The 16,809-nt window shown below is 40.6% G+C and overlaps 1 protein-coding gene across 1 annotated transcript; it reads right to left on the bottom strand.

The window, feature by feature from the left end:
• Positions 1-10,623: 10,623 nt before the first annotated feature.
• On the bottom strand, positions 10,624-13,575 carry ttll2 (tubulin tyrosine ligase-like family, member 2; the record flags this gene model as incomplete). The annotated part of the gene is made up of 3 exons (XM_080023670.1): positions 10,624-10,957; positions 11,444-12,507; positions 13,366-13,575. The coding sequence occupies 3 exons, from the start codon at positions 13,573-13,575 to the stop codon at positions 10,624-10,626; spliced, it is 1,608 nt and encodes a 535-aa protein (XP_079879796.1).
• Positions 13,576-16,809: the final 3,234 nt, after the last annotated feature.

The raw sequence follows: 16,809 nt of genomic DNA, 5'->3' as shown, positions 1-16,809 counted from the left end.
GAGAGCTACCACTTCCGGTCCCGGTGACGCCTTCGCTTGTGTGCTGTTGCTGTTGCTGTTTTTGTTGCTGCTGTTGTCTGCTGTTGGTATTGACACCGCTTTGCATCGTTGCTGCTTCTGCTGGTGCTGTTAGTGCTGCTCACCTTATACCTAAACTTAACTCTTGCTTACCTTATACCTCAACTTAACGTAACCTTATACCTCGACTTAACCATCTCTAACCTGAGTTACCTTTCCAGTTCCGGTGAGAGTTACCACTTCCGGTTCCGGTGCCGTCTTTGCGTGTACTTTGCTGCCGTTGTTGTTGCTGCTGCTGGTGTCGATGCTGCTGCTGCTGTTGTTGCTGTTTCTGTGGCTGTTGTTGCCGCCGTTGTTGTTTTCTGTTGCTGCACTGTGGTTGGAATCGCTTTATTGCTGTTTTTGTTGTCTTTGTTGTTCCTTTTGGTGTTGCTGTTGGTTCAGGGGCATTCTTTTGAAAGGACCGGCTGACAACTATCTTCTCTCTTTCTTTTTTGTATTTCTTTGTAAAGCGCATTGTGTTGCCCTGGTATGAAATGTGCTCTATAAATAAAGTGTGACTTGACTTGACTTGACTACCATCAGAGGCATTTCATCAACTTTTTAAACTTTTGGGACAAAAAAAAAACCACACGATTCGGACCTGTTTCTGTGGAGCTTCAAGTGAACTCCCTGTGTGAGGGCAGAAACAAAGAATATGTTTTGGACTGTTTTGGACTCCAACAGTTTGGGTGTTAGGACTGGCTGGAATGGCGCAAAATAATGAGGTACACGGCACAGTGTTAGATGCGAACAGAATGCATTTATTTACAAAAAAGGCAAAAGAATGAAAAGTCCCGCCTACATCAAGCAGGTGAGATGATACACACACACACACACACACACAATCAGTTTGTAACCACTACGTAGCTCGCATGGTGCGAATGGACATTCTTAGCTACAACCTGCACATATACAGTATAGTGAATTGGATGTTGATGTCACAAAGCGTCTTACTCCACAAACTCATCTCGATATACCACCGTGTCAGTGATGCACGAATATTCGGTTACTTTCAGTCAAATTTAGTCTGTTTTTCACTAACTGCTGCTCCAAATGTGGATCGATATGGATGAAAGTTGAATCACAAGATGTCTGCAACATATTAGTTCTAGCGAGACCTCAAACCCTGTCTGTAGCTGCAGTGGTTGTCCTGTTCACATTTAGCCGAAAGTGCCAAGGACAATAATTTAATAATAATCCGAACAATAACAATAGGGTCCATCAAAAACATCCCAATGGGATGGTCCCCTAATAATAATAATAATAATAATAATAATAATAATAATTGCGTACAAGGATCAGATATAGCAATACAATGAATAAGCATGTTTATCCGTATATTTAAAAAAGTTAATCAGAAATTCCTATAATATAAAATGTAACTCTATAAAAGTTCCTTCTACCAACACTGAACTGGAAATTGCAAGGAATTTTAAGATTTCATGGTTCTGTAACGTGAGTGATTATGGTTTTTATGTGTAATTTGTTCTCAGGCTTCTTGGAAAAGAGATTTTAATCTCACAACCTGATAAAGTCATTTCTGACACAAACACACACACACACAAACACACACACACACACAGACACGCACACTTAGTGATATGTGGGCACACTGGTATTCTGTGAAGATAAGAGAGACAAGTTTATCAATATGCAGAATGTTATCAGTGGAAAGAAATGTCAGTCAAATGATCAAAAATCCTCCACGCTGGATATTCAGTCTCAGCCCGCTAAAAGCCCCAAGGCCGTTTTTATATTATATATATATATATATATATATATATATATATATATATATATATATATATATATATTATATATATATTTAGTTTATATTACCGTACTGTTGTCGCCGGTTTGGGTAACAGGATCGTGTTTCAGTTGACCAGATGACCTGTTTTATGGCGGCTGGTTGACTGGTCGGGTCAGGGAGATGTCGCCTCGTGAGCAGCAGTCCCGATGACTGACTGCTCACAGTCAGTCATCGTGAAAACATACCCCTAATGTTTAGTCTCAGCTATCAGATGGTTTATCAAGCGGAGATTCTTTTGTGCCTTTGTTCTGTGTTGGAGCACGACAGACTTGTTCAATCCAAATCTTGCTAATCCCCATCTAATTAGTATCAGGTTATTCAACTATATAATACCCTCTGAAGTGGCTTTTAAGCACCATGCAAATAATTGATAAGGGCAGACAATAAGCTTTGTGACACCGCTGACTTATTACTTGTTCATGAAGGGCAACTGATATACGCACACACTCACACACAAACACACACACACACACACACACACAAACACACACACACACACACAGTCCGAATCTGATGATCATTTTCTAAAGTTGAGACAAACAAACAAAAAAGTTAGACCGTCTATAGCTATTCTCACTATCTATCTCCTTCTATAGGCAAGTTCTCACAGGTCAGGGCAGAGAAGAGCGGCTTCCACGTGTAAGTAGGAATCCGTTACCTCAGCTCGTACAGTAATATTTTCCTTATCCTTGGTAGATTTAGAATTTCCCTGGTTGTTCTCAAGTTTCCACTCCACTGCGTTGTCTCTCTACTTTCCAAACTCACCTGGAGGGTTTCTCACAGACGTACAAGACACTAAATAAATAGCATCTGCTTGCATCCTTCATTTCATCATCTTCATTCATTAATTCAATGTTAACTTATTTTTATTAAATAGCTCTGTGTTGTACTCAAATTCTGATTGGTCAACAGCGGCAATCGTAACCAGTTATCAGAATCTGAATAAATTATTTCTGAATTTGATCGCCCTCTGTTAATAATAACCATTATGTATAATGGTTATTAATAATGTACCACTGTCTCAATGTATTATTTTATCTAGTAAGAAGCCATGTAATAAGGGAATAATGTGAAGCCAGCGGGTAATTATCGCAAAACAACCACCTTCAGGGAGATACAAGATGATCGCTCTGTCAGGGGTTAATTTGCAATAATAACCCACTGGCTGCACATTCACCCTTACTTCATTTGTCCTTGTTGTTGTTGTTTTTTGTTTTTTTACAACAGCAAAGGTTTTCTCATCGGTCTCTGCAAGTTCAGGGGTCATCCCTCAACACTCTGAATCAAAGGTACTCACATAGCATGGTGTATAACCCTTAGTGAAGTAGAAAAACTGTCCTCACATATACTGAAATATTTTTTACGATTATAAGATAACACATTGTAAGAAAGGTTCATCACAGCAGCCCGTTATGATTTGACTGTTTATATACAGTATAGTGTGTGATTGTTTCGTGAACAAGGAATGTGTGAAGTTTCGAGATGAATGGCAAATTGAAAAAATAATGAATGTGATCCAGTACAGCTCCACTGTATGCGGCCACCAACAGAATGTATTGTACAGACTTTGACTAGAAATGTAATAACCTCTCTACAGTATCGATCTATCTGATTGGATTGACTATGTCATTAATTGAAGTCTGATCAATGTTTTGGGCTTTATTTGTGCAGAAATGGCAAGTTCTGTGTGACGGCTCTAGGGTGGTGAACTTCCCCAACGGTACGAGGAAAGAGATCTCCGCCGACCGCAAGACGGCAACAGTGGTATTCTACAACGGAGATGTCAAACACACATCCGCCGATGGGAGAGTGGTGAGTGGTCCAGTCTCTGCATCTGTGGCCTGAACCGCTTCCTTAGTTAGAGAAGGTTAATGCCTTCGTCTGCAAAAGTTCAAACCTCTGCGTTTTGTCGTCCATTCCTGTGTGGGAGACATATATCTCTCTTATTCTCACTGTGGTGGACCAAGTGGCGTGGTCAAGCACCGGCTGCGGACGACAGCACGGTTCCCTTTCCCGCGGCCGCCAAGCTGCCTCGAATCGGACCAATCAGCGCCCACGCAGCGCTGATTGGTCCGACTCGGGGAAGGGAGATTTCTTAATGTTTGTCTGTTTTGCAGAGGGGATCGGCACACGGGCTCGTCAGCCAACCAGGAGCAAGGGAGCAGAACGCCCTTCCTCCTGCGCCCGAAACCATCCTCAGCATTATCATCATTATTATTATTAATTATTATTTATACGTGTGGCCAGCGAGCCGTTCAGTTCAAGGCTTGTTGAACATTGCCATGTTGCTGCACCATGGCAGAAAGGACTCCGTCTCCCTCCCTAAACCCTTACTTGTGGGAGTCTCTGCCCACAGGTGAGAGTTTTTATTAAGCGTTGAACAGAACGGCTCGCTGGCCACACGTATAAATAATAATAATAATTATTATTAATAATAATAATAATAATAATAATAATAATAATAATAATAATAATTATAATGATAATGCTGAGGATGGTTTCGGGCGCAGGAGGAATGGCGTTCTGCTCCCTTGCTCCTGGTTGGCTGTCGAGCCCATGCACCAATCCCCCCGGCATACAGACAAACATTAAGAAATCTCCCTGCCTCGAGTCGGACCGATCAGCGCCACTTTGAGGCAGCTTGGCGGCAGCGGGAAAGGGAACCGTGCTGTCGTTCGCAGCCGGTGCTTGACCACGCCCCTTGGTCCGCCACACTCATCTATCCAGTATATACCGCCACTTACAGAACGAACATATGTTTGCATTCATTGAAAAGTTTATGTATTATATTCCTTTAATACATTTGAATGTATGGATTCCTATTCCCCTATTTTACTATTATTCACATATATTTTATGATTATTATAATAATAATAATAATAATAATAATAATAATAATAATAGTAATAATATTGATAATGATTATAATATTTATTCATAAAGTACTTTCCATACACAACAGGCAACTCAAAGTGCTTTTCATTAATAGAAGGCAATCATATAGCAACAATTAAAAATAAAAGCAAACAAGCAAAATGCATTTAATAAAAATCAGTAAATATAAATTTTCAGAATCGCTGCATGAATTAAGAGCTTGTAGGATACGATCATTTTCGGGCGAATGATTTTTAATCATTATTCATCCTCACAATAGGTTAGAGCCATTTTCAATGCAGTTCCTATAATTCCTCAGTGAATGATTTCTCTTTAATTATTTGTCTTGAATTAATTCTCTTGAATCACTTCTCACTTCTCAACTAACTCTCAAATAATTCTCTCACAATAGATGCATTTAGTGCCCTTTCTTAACAAATTCCTCTGGTGGACTAATAAAATCAATAAATCATCTATTTTACTAGAAATTCATTATGATTTTTACAGTATATGAAATGTGGCATTACATAGTATATTCTGTTACAAATTACAATTTATTAATTATATATTTCAATACATACTAAGATGCATGCCTGTGTACCCCAGCGTTATGTGTAATTACAGACCAAAACCATTGTGAGGACAGTGTTTAATTAAGACAAATAATGTAAGACCTAGAATGTCAATATATAAGATGTTCATACATGGGAAATATCTTATATTCCTGTGAACTGTTTGTGTACTGCAGGTGTATCATTATGCCAGTGCACAGACAACACACACCACCTACCCAAGTGGCCTGAAGGTGCTTCACTTCCCCAACAAGCAGATTGGTAAATGTCTCTACTGGGGAAAAAAATGAATTTTGAAAAAACGATGCTGTTAGGTCTCAAGCCCTCTTAAAATAGGGAAAAACTCTAGAATTAGACATTATTTTAGTGTACTGTATAACAGCCAACAAAGCATGGTATCCTGTAGGTTCTGCATTTCTCAACCCAAGCCTTATCAAAATGTTTCCAGTGTTCACAGCACAACCTCACTGAACGCTTTACTACTGAGAAACCAACCACTTTGCTGCAGCTTCTCATTGTGCTTAAATGGAGTCCAATTGGGCAAACTTTCAAGCCGTTTCAACATCTTGAATCTCATTTATTTTTAAACAGGAAACTCACTATAGTCAGACAGTCTTTATATGTTGTTTTATCAACATTTTAACGGTTTTATTGACTCTTTTGCACTTCCACAAATCAGCTCTTTTTGATACATTTGGACTAATGTAAGAGACTCTAAACAAGAAATTCTGCCGCTTTGTTCCAAATTGTAGTCCTAAATAAAAATGTGATTTATACCCTTTTACCACTGCAACAAAAACCAGGTAACACCTGCTAATATCCGGTGTTTGTCATCAGTAGGAAAATAAAAACCCAGGTTTCAGTCCCGGGTCAAATGACCCTCCAATAGACAGGTTTTAATCAGCTCCACCTCCGATCGGCTCTGATGTAAACAGGACACCCTGTGCGATGCAACCTGCGTCGAAATTCCGGACGCTGGCGCATTAATAGACAGGAGTATATCTGTGTATCATTCCATCATTTTATATCCCATTTAGAATCCAACATCAAAATCAGAAGTTAAAGACATTTTTTTCCCGCATGGGGGACCATGAATTGTTTGTAAGTGTGGGGATCGCTCCGTGGGGAGCACAGCGGAGAACTCCCACGCTCCCCGCTGGGCTCCGAGTCACTCTTGCACCGCCCCAAACCGGTCTACGAACCGCAGGAGCGTCTCCGCCCCGCTGCCGAATGACCGATGCTACTGTAGTGTTGGGTCGTTCCACGACGATCCGATTCTTTTGAACCGCTCAAAATTATTTCTTTCAAGGTTTCACAGTTTTCATGTTGTCTGTTTAAGTTGATGTCTCCTCTACTCTTTTTTTCCTAATCACACTGGAACCATGACACGCCCCTTTTCCAACATGTTTGTGACATCGAATGTGATGCCTTCAGAAAAAAAATGCATTTCTCCTGGCAATGGGAAAGGTGTCAGCCGCCTATTTTAATAGGCATAAAAACGGAATTAGTGTTATGTTTTTTTAATGGTTAAATGTTTGTCCCATTGCACTCTATTTAATCACAGTGAAATGCTGCAGTGGAGTGGTAAGTTTCTTAATATCAAAGAGGTCACACACACAATTCAAGAGAAGCTGGAAAATATAAACGCTGTTGTTTTTTTTGTTCCAAGATTTTGGAACATTTAATTTTCTAGTAGAATTAATAAATCCGGCAGATCTTTATTGTAATATTACTTTCATCAGAAAAGTGTCATCCCGACGGAAAAACAGAAATTGTGTTCCCGGACGAGACAGTGAAGTGCATCTACCCTGACGGCAGGAAGGAGACCGTCTTCGCTGACGGCACCATCATTAGAATTTCACAGTAAGAGTACTTGACTCACAGCTCCCTTTCCCTTCCCCCGTTTGACTGGAGCCAACTTCTCCCTTGATGCCTCACCAAATTAATTGCTGCAACGGCAGTGGAGCGCAGCAAAACCATAGTCAAGAGTTGTTTTTATTTATAAGGGCTGTCAAGCAATGGACTTTTGTAAAATCGGCATTAATGGTGAAAGTTCTGCGATTAGTTCTGCTTAATCTCCCATGTAATACATGTTTTATACATTTGTGGAAAAATATATGTACATTTAACTGTATATCTGACAGACAACAGTTAGATTTACTTTAAAATGATTTATTTATTTTTCATCCTTTGAGGTTGGCATCTGGGCTCTACTGCTCATCGCTCACAGTGAGGTTCATAGAAAGCATAGGCATACTTAGTGGAAATATAGGAGAGCTCATCGTTTACTGTCACACACACGCATCACGTGCAGCTATAGCGGCTGACACACAAATGCTTTTTTTTTTACTTTTTCCCATCAAGGTTTCGCTGGTCAGACGATATTGTACATGATTTTAAGTGGGGGTTCTTACAATGATATATATGGAGGAAACCCATGTAAGCACGGGGAGAACATGCAAACTCCATGCAGAAAGGCCCCTAATCGGTAGATAACCCAAAAAATTGTGTTGGTGGTGCCAACAGCACCCCAGGTGTGAATTGAACCCATGACCTTCTTGCTGTGAGGCAGCAGTGCAATGCACTGTGCCACTGTGCCACGGGCTGGCCCGCAAGAGTGTGGAAGCAGGTGGCGCCCTTGAGTTGTCTGACAGAAGGCGCTCCGCAAGCAAACCCTATTAAGCTCCTGTAAGATTTATTCAGTACCTCAAAAAAGTACAATCCCCCCCAAATCCAGGTAAAATAAAGACTCAATGGAGGATTATGACGCAGTTATATGGTACATTCACCTTGGAACCATTTTAGATGTTTGTGTCCATCGGAGCTGGGATTTTGCCTTGTCACAGCTCTGCTTTGTGCAGGTCGGGCGACCAGACGGTGGAGTTCACCAACGGCCAGCGAGAGATCCGCACCCCATGGTTCAAGAGGAGGGAGTATCCTGATGGAACGGTCAAGAGTGTTTACCCGGACGGGCGGAGGGAGACTAAGTACCCCTCTGGCAGGATCCGCTTTACGGAGAAGCACGATGCCTCCATCAGGGACCCGAAATGACCCCTCCCTGTGTCTGTATCTGTCCACTTTAAAATTGACCAATGTATGAAAATAGTAGTGAATATTATACAAAAACAATATACATAAATGAAGACTGTCAAACAATCACAATAATTCATCATGATTAATAGCATGATGTTTGAGTAGTTAATCGAGATTAATTGCAATTTTAAAATGTTCTGACATTTGACCATAAAAAAAGATTTTTCAAATTTTCAATTTAAAAAGCAGTGCATTGCGTTATAGCCATACTATCATTTGATAATTGAGAAAAGAAACACAAAATAATCTCTATCAAAATGTATTTAATGCCATTTCCACCACAAACTATGGCTTTCCAAAGCTTTACACAGAGCCAGTTTCAAGACAAAAAGCCTGTTTGCACAAAATGCTTTATTAAAATTTGGAAAACAAATAAGTAAAAAACATAGACATAAAATAATTGTAATTTTGCTGCAAAAGACAAATGTTGAATGTTTTTTTTTAAATTAATTTACAAGTTAATATTCTATGTGAATGACAAATGTGTATGGTTTGTATAAGGAAATTATTTTGCACATGGGTATACATATGCACAATCTTTTGGGCGGTTAATCTTTTGGGCATTTCCTTTCTGTGAATCTTAGCTTGGGTTTTTTTTTTTGTGAGGGCGCTTTCTCATAGTAGTTCGCAAGGCAACGCAGATCTAATGTTACACAATGTGGCAGGTTATTCATGAGTTGCCTTGACTTTACACACAATCACACACACACACACACACACACACACACACACACACACACACACACACACGTGAGCGTGCGCGTGCGTGCGCACACACACACACACACACACACACACACACACACACACACACACACACACACACACACACACACACAGTGTTGTAATTACAAGAGGCCTCAAAACTTCCTGGCACTGAGACAGGCAGATAGTATCATTTGACTTTTGATGGGTATTTTGTTCTCTTCCTGTTTGTAGTGTGGATGTGGCAACAGAAATTTTTCATTGATTCAATAAATCTAATTACCAAACTGGTCTCTTCCCACATGCACGTACCTACAAACCCTTGCACACTCACAGGTATGCACAAATAAAACCGTGATCTTTGTGCTTAAATACAGTCCAATGGGGCAAATTTTTAAGCCTAAAAAGACATAACCTCCATAATCACACTGTCTTAGTTTATTTTAAATGTATTTTTAAACATGATTTGAATTACAATGTCACATTTTATTTAAAACTATTATGCAATTACTATGCAATTGCCACAGTACAAAGTTTAAACACGCAACTTCCTGTTTCTATTCTTTTACTTTAGTGCAGATGTACTGTAGCCAAAATAGCTGATTCACAGAAGTGCCAACAAGTCAATACTACATTTAAAAACCTGATAAAATGGGTTTCTGACGATTACTATATGTGAGCTTCCTGTTTTCGAAAATGAGAGTTTAAATTTTTAAAGGATTAAATGTTGAGTTTTATTAGCTGTATTGTGTTATATAAATTAAATAAACTCCTATAAATGATGGGAAACAATAAGGTCTGAGTTCAAAAATAGTGAACCTAACCTTTAAAACTGCCTTTTAAACAATCAGAAACAAGCCAGGATTTAATATAATTATAAATTATAAATATTATCATTTTATTATTAATAATTGTTATATAATTAAAAATAACAATGAATACATGATATATAAATAATAATAAACAAAGTAAATAATTGTGTTAATTCTCATGTTAAATTCTTATCCTTGTAGATGGTCAGAGGTCATCATAGGTTTGAAAATAAGACCCGGACAGAAGGCAAAATTCAAGGATAGTGGCAACAAAGAAGATTGGGTTAGGACACAAAATAACAGAATATTTTTTATATATTTTTTTTAAATTTTAGAAACAAATTTGAGTTGCTTGTAGTTTCAGCTCAATTTGAAAAATCAAAAGAAAATTTTGAATCCAGTGGAGACGCGTCTGCTCTTTATATACTGTATGAATCTAATGTGGACAATATAATCCAATATATGAAAAACAATTAACATTGATAATTCTCTTTAGGGCGAGTTTAGTTTTAGTTGAGACAAAATGTTTTCGTTTTGTCTTGGCAGCAATATGAGTTTTAGCAACCTTGGGCTGACTTTGACTCCAACAACATGATGGAGGCCAAGATGAGGAACATAATCATGAAGCATGAGGTCAAGAAACTTTTGTGACTTTTTCTTCGATTTAACATAAAAAATAAAAAGAAATCTGAATTTATTCCATGAGGAAACGTTCATTGAGGAGCAGAAGCTCTTTTGGCCCCCAGAAAAATGTCTCAAAAATGGTCTCGTTGCCAGAACCTTCCACCCTCCTCCTCTGCCTCCTCTCCATTTCTGATTGGCTGGCACCCAGGGAGCCCAGCTGACCCATCAGCTTTTGCACCTCCTGGACGGCTGTCTTCACATCAAGTTGATTTCGGGAGGCCTTGAGGGTGGCTTCGTTGAATGGGAAGGTCAGTATGAAGTTTCCGACGCGGGGGGGAGGAGTTCTCTCCTGGTCCCTGGTCCTGGTTCCGTCCCGAGGAAGCTCCAGCAGTCGACGTCTTCTGCTGAGAATTAATCGAGACATTTTTATTATTTAACGGTCATTATGTTTTAAAGAGGAAGATTTTTGTGTCTTGTTTTATTATCTTATGTGAACATTATATGAAGTTATTTAACTTATATTTATATTATGTATGTTAACATTACCTCCTCAAGTGTACATATTGCAGAACGACTAGGACCAATTTGAAAGAATTTGATATAGAGACACTGGTCCAGTATTGGACCAGATGCCGCAGTTTTTTTTTACTTATTATATTCTATATGATATACATAGCTGATTCTTTTAAAGCAGTTACTGAAAATAATAATCACACAGGGCCATCAAAATCAGTGATCTCAATATTATTCTAACTGCAAGTACCCAAGAGGTATTACTCAGTGCTCGCAAACAATGTTATCTGATGCATCCGTAGTTTGATACCAATATTCTACTCCTTTTGTTTAGCGAAATTGGCCTCATTGAAACAAAGATGTAATAAGCTGGCAACCTGTGGATGTCTGGCAGCCGACTTGGGTCGGCTCCAGTGGCAGGCGTCCCTTTCCAGCTTCCCAGATGCAGTTCAGGTGTCTCAGAGGAAACCTCTCCCTCTACTGGTGTCTCAGTTTCAGCATAATCGCAGTCTGTCAGCTCGGGCACACTGAGGACACCACTAACCGTCGGGCATGGTGCCTGAGCCGAACGGGTTTGCAAACGTGCCTTCAGGCAGCAGGGCCTCTTGTTTCTCTGCCTCTGATGGACTCTCTCCCTCAGGCCATCGATTGGCCTGTAGTCCATCAGATCGATGAGATCACCGATCAGCTCCTTCTTGACCCGGGCATCCACTGGGCAGTCCAGGGTTAAAGCAGGGCTGTAGTTAACTTCCAACAGCCAGGGTTTGAACTTTGAATCTATGAGAATGTCGAAGCCCAACAGCTCCACACAGTTAGGGCTGGAGGGGGCCATGGGGGCGATGGTGAGCAGGGTCAGGGTGACAATGTTGTTGATCTTTTGCCACAAGGGCAGCTCGTTGACTCCCTGGTTGTGGAGGAAGTGCCTGAACTTGCTCATGGTCCACTTGCATCCCGGGCCTACCCTCTCCTTGTCGACAGAGTAAAAAGGCCCACACTTGTTGATGCTGGTGTTGGTGAGATGGGCATAGATGTTGCCCAGGGTGGACAGGCTGTACTTTTCAGTCGCGAACCGCACAAGGCCCTCCTGGTACATGTAGATGGTCAGTGGGTGAAAACTCTGGACGCAGGCGTAGATCCTCAGGTCAAATTTGTAACCCGAAATGAGCATGGGATCGCTGATGTAGCGCTGGACGATGATCGGGGAGTTGTAAACCAGCTCTCTAATATCCTCGAATATGAAAATGCCTCTGCCTCTGGACAGGTCCACAGGCTTACAGATCCAGTAGCAAGGTGGTGACCCCACCCTGGCCCGTTGGGGTTTGGCGTACTCAGCAAGGAAGCGTGTGTAGTCATTAGGGAGGATAAATGCGGTGGGGCTGAAGTCATAGAGAGCTGAACCAAATGTGCCCTTCATCCTCCTCAGGTTCCTTGCGAGACAGTCCTTTAAAACAAAAAAAGTAGAGTATGTATTTTTATAGCTTATTATTGGTTTCAAGGGTTGTTAATAAAGTTACGTTACATTTAAGACAGTTAATCCAGAAAGTATAAGATATGGAGAGCTTGGTATTTGCAGAGAAACCCAACCATAACCCTAAGCCTCCTATTGGTTATTTGTGATACGAATTTATGCCATAAAATCTATTAAAAACATACTCTTCTGAGTGTATGAGTTGCTCTTTTTACTTAAGGTTTTTACTTTAAATCATTTTAAAATTTGTTTTTGTAGTACAGTGGTACCTCGACTTACGACTGCATCTACTTACGACTAATCCAAGATACGAGTAGCGATAGTCTCGAAAACTTGTATCGACTTGCGACAGACTGCTCCAAGATACGACCGTGGAAATTTGCAATTGGCGCATCGGCGGCCAGTCAGCAGTCAGTCAGCAGTCGGTCAGCAGTCGGTCAGCAGTCAGTCAGCAGTCAGTCAGCAGTCGGTCAGCAGTCGGTCAGCAGTCGGTCAGCAGCCAGTCGGCAGTCATTCAGCAGTCAGTCAGCGGGCGACCTACATCGTGTGTGCACGTAGTTTGTGGCTTATCGATATTTTTTTCATATTTAATGTGTTTGTGCTGTGTATTTTGTTTATTTTCACCCTAAATGATTTCATAATTTATATGGGAAAAATTGCTTCGACATACGACTGTTTTATCATACGACCGTTCTTATAGAACGGATTACAGCCGTAAGTCGAGGCACCGCTGTATTGGTATAGATGGAAAAAAAAAAATTCTTGAAGTTGTTGAGTGGTAAATAACTATGCTATGGAAAGTTTAAAGAAACAGCGAAGTGAGATAAACACCTTACGCGTGATGCCGACTGTTTTGGGGTGGTGGTTGAGGCGTTGCCAGGGCAGCAGGTTGGCGTGATCCGATTTCCGGAAGGCAGATCCACGCCAGTAGAGGTTCCAATCCCCTGCCTTCTGCTCCCGGCCTCTGAATTCCTCCCAGCCGCGCTCCAGCAGTACCTCCCTCACCAGCTCGGGGGCGCCCTCATGGAGCCGGAACACCATGGCCGGGGGGGACTCCGCCCTGGGACCCTGCCACATCTGCTCCTTCGAAAGAGACTGGGAGCCGCGCACGCAGGGATCTACAGCAGGGGCTCCCAAAAAGGCTGCCTTGCCATAAATAAATACATGTAAATGAAGTAGTGCAATGTCCACACTTGATCTGCCTGTAATGACCTGCTGTGGTTTGACATTTAATAAGACAAACAAAAAACTCTGTCATTAGTCAACTTCGCGGTGAGTGAGTATTAATATTTGTGCTGTTGTCATTTATGTTTATAGAAAAACAGTTTTCCTGCGGACCCCTACAATTCATTCGAGGACCAGAGCTTGTGGAACCTCTGATCGATACGATATATATAACGATATAAAGCGACATTTGAGATGAATTGCAATGCAGATAATCTACAACCTGTTCCACGAAAAAAAGAAAAATCCTGAAGATATAAGTGTCGGTAGTTTGTGATCAGCTCAAAGTTGATCGATTACATTCAGGCTATTTCATTTGGATTTGTTTTCTCTGGCGTTAGGTAAAAGCGACCGATCTAGAAAAAAAAAAACCATAGAAATAATTTAAACATAAAATATGTTAAATCTTTAGAAAAAAAAAGTCTTACCTGAATGTGCACGTAAAGAGTCTCCTGCGAGTTGTACTAAGCCCTCCGGTGTTCAGAGAAATGTGTGACCTATCGAAACCTGCGGTGCTGCTTTTACTGTCGCATCATTTGACAGGGATTCGTGTAACCCAATGTTTATTTAATATAATATGAGGATGATAAATAATCAAGATTCTTTGTTGATGTTGTTTTTGCATTCATCCTATAGACCTTTTTCAGCGTTATTGAATTCGCCAGGTCTCACATTCCGGTGTAACACCGGCCGGCCGGCGCGTCATCCTCCTGTTGCTATAGTGACCGGTGGCGCGAGGAAGACGGCACTTCATCCAAACACACACTGGTCAGACTGGTGCACTGCACTGCTCTACATGAAGCAGATCGTTTCCAAATGTAGTCAAGCAAGTGGAACACACTGTTTGATCTGTTCCCAAACTATTATCAGTCACTTTAAAACACATGTTATCCATCCCCTCAGTAGTTGCAAAATTCAAAAGAAAGGAGAGAAATGTACTGAAACCTTCGAGCTGCAATACTTCAGACTTTCTAGTATGATGTTGGAATTGAAATCGTAGCTAGAAAGACAGACGGACGGACGGACAGACCGACGGATAGATAGACAGACAGATAGATAGATAGATAGATAGATAGATAGATAGATAGACAGATAGACAGACAGACAGATACTATAGATAGATAGATGGACAGACAGATAGATAGATAGATAGATAGATAGATAGATAGATAGATAGATAGATAGATAGACAGACAGACAGACAGACAGATAGATAGATAGATAGATAGATAGATAGATAGATAGATAGATAGATAGATAGATAGATAGATAGATAGATAGATAGATAGATAGATAGATAGTTAGACAGATACTGTAGATGGATAGATAGATAGATAGATAGATAGATAGATAGATAGATAGATAGATAGACAGATAGACAGATAGACAGACAGACAGATACTATAGATAGATAGATAGATAGATAGATAGATAGATAGATAGATAGATAGATAGATAGATAGATAGATAGACAGACAGACAGACAGACAGACAGATAGATAGATAGATAGATAGATAGATAGATAGATAGATAGATAGATAGATAGATAGATAGATACTGTAGATGGATAGATAGATAGATAGATAGATAGATAGATAGACAGGCAGGATAGGATTTTATGCAAAAATGGTAATACACAATAAAGATGAACTAGAAGATAGACAATATGGGAATATACAAAAAACACATAAAATAATAAACAATACATGTAGAATAAACAATAGACAACAAAAATGGGCTATACTCACTAACCTAATGACAAACAAGAAACTAGAAAGGTTCACCTAAACAATAGCCATAAAATGGCAATAGCATTTTATGGCTATTGTTTATTCTTAGGTTACAGACAGAAAACAAACCTTTTGACTTCTGTCTGTGTATGGACACGTAATCTCTGTAATTATCTCCCGGTTCGAAATCTGATGTTTAAAAGGTTCGATTACTGTTCCAGGTGACCTGTTTGTGCTCAAAACCAAAGCAATTCCAGTGCACTGTGAGTATGTTTCCTTTCTCCAGCGAAAATAACGACATGCGGACACATTGGGAACGGTCGAACGCAAAAAACACACAAAACACAAGACGAGCTACTCATTTATGAGGCTTTTAAGATGAGGGGTGTTAGGCCCACGGCCTCCTAGCACCACTAGAGGCCGCTCTTGCCCCATCTGCAGCTCCCCCCTTAAGCCAATTGCACAAACCTGGGATCAATTACCTGCATCACTCCACACAGTATTTAGTCTCCAGCTTCCCAGTCATTCTTTGCCAGACCGTCAACCAGCTCACCTGAGTTGCAGTGCCCAGTGCCCAGTGCCCAGTGCCCAGTGCCCAGTGCCCAGTGCCCAGTGCCCAGTGCCCCTGCTTGTCTTCGACCAAGGCTGTCCATCCCTCCACCCGGATCCTGGACCCCTCCTCCCGGTCATCATCCATACCCAGCCCTGCTCCCTCCTTCCCTACCTGAGCGGGTCCCCCCGGCCAGCTCCACCATGTGGGGTAATAAACATCCTTCGTCTGCCTCCTGTGTCGTGCTTTTGGGTCTCTCCTAGCCCTGGTCGTGACAAGGGGAGTGGTTCGACCGGCCTTAATGGTAATATGGTGGTAATAATGGTAATTAATGGTAATAACCCCCATCCTGTGATATCTCAGATATCTTGATATGTTATGTTATTTACCACAGATGATGGCTCATGACATTATCAAACCATTGGAGAAAAAAAATTGTGCCATGCAGTGTCGGAAAAGCGACCGTCGCCGTAACACTGTGTAAAGTAATTTCCCCCTGGGATTATTAAAGTATTTCTGATTCTGATTCTGATTCTAAAGGGCAGCATTCATGAAGGGCTCATTTATTTGTAGCCAATGGGGTTTGTTGTATTTGTACTTACATATCCAATAAATATGTTGCAGTGGCTCCCCCCCACCCCGGACAATATATCAATATCAAATCAAAAAATATTAGCAATTTTACATAAATATTTGATCAACACTTACCATAGCTGTGGCTTTAAACATCACAATAAATAAATACATTTAAAGGTTCTATGTTGCAGCAT

Source organism: Zeus faber (genome assembly GCF_960531495.2).
Source record: "Zeus faber genome assembly, chromosome: 2".
NCBI classification, from domain to species: domain Eukaryota; kingdom Metazoa; phylum Chordata; class Actinopteri; order Zeiformes; family Zeidae; genus Zeus; species Zeus faber.
The sequence above is the reverse complement of the archived record's forward strand: the minus strand, read 5'-3'. Positions and strand labels throughout refer to the sequence as shown.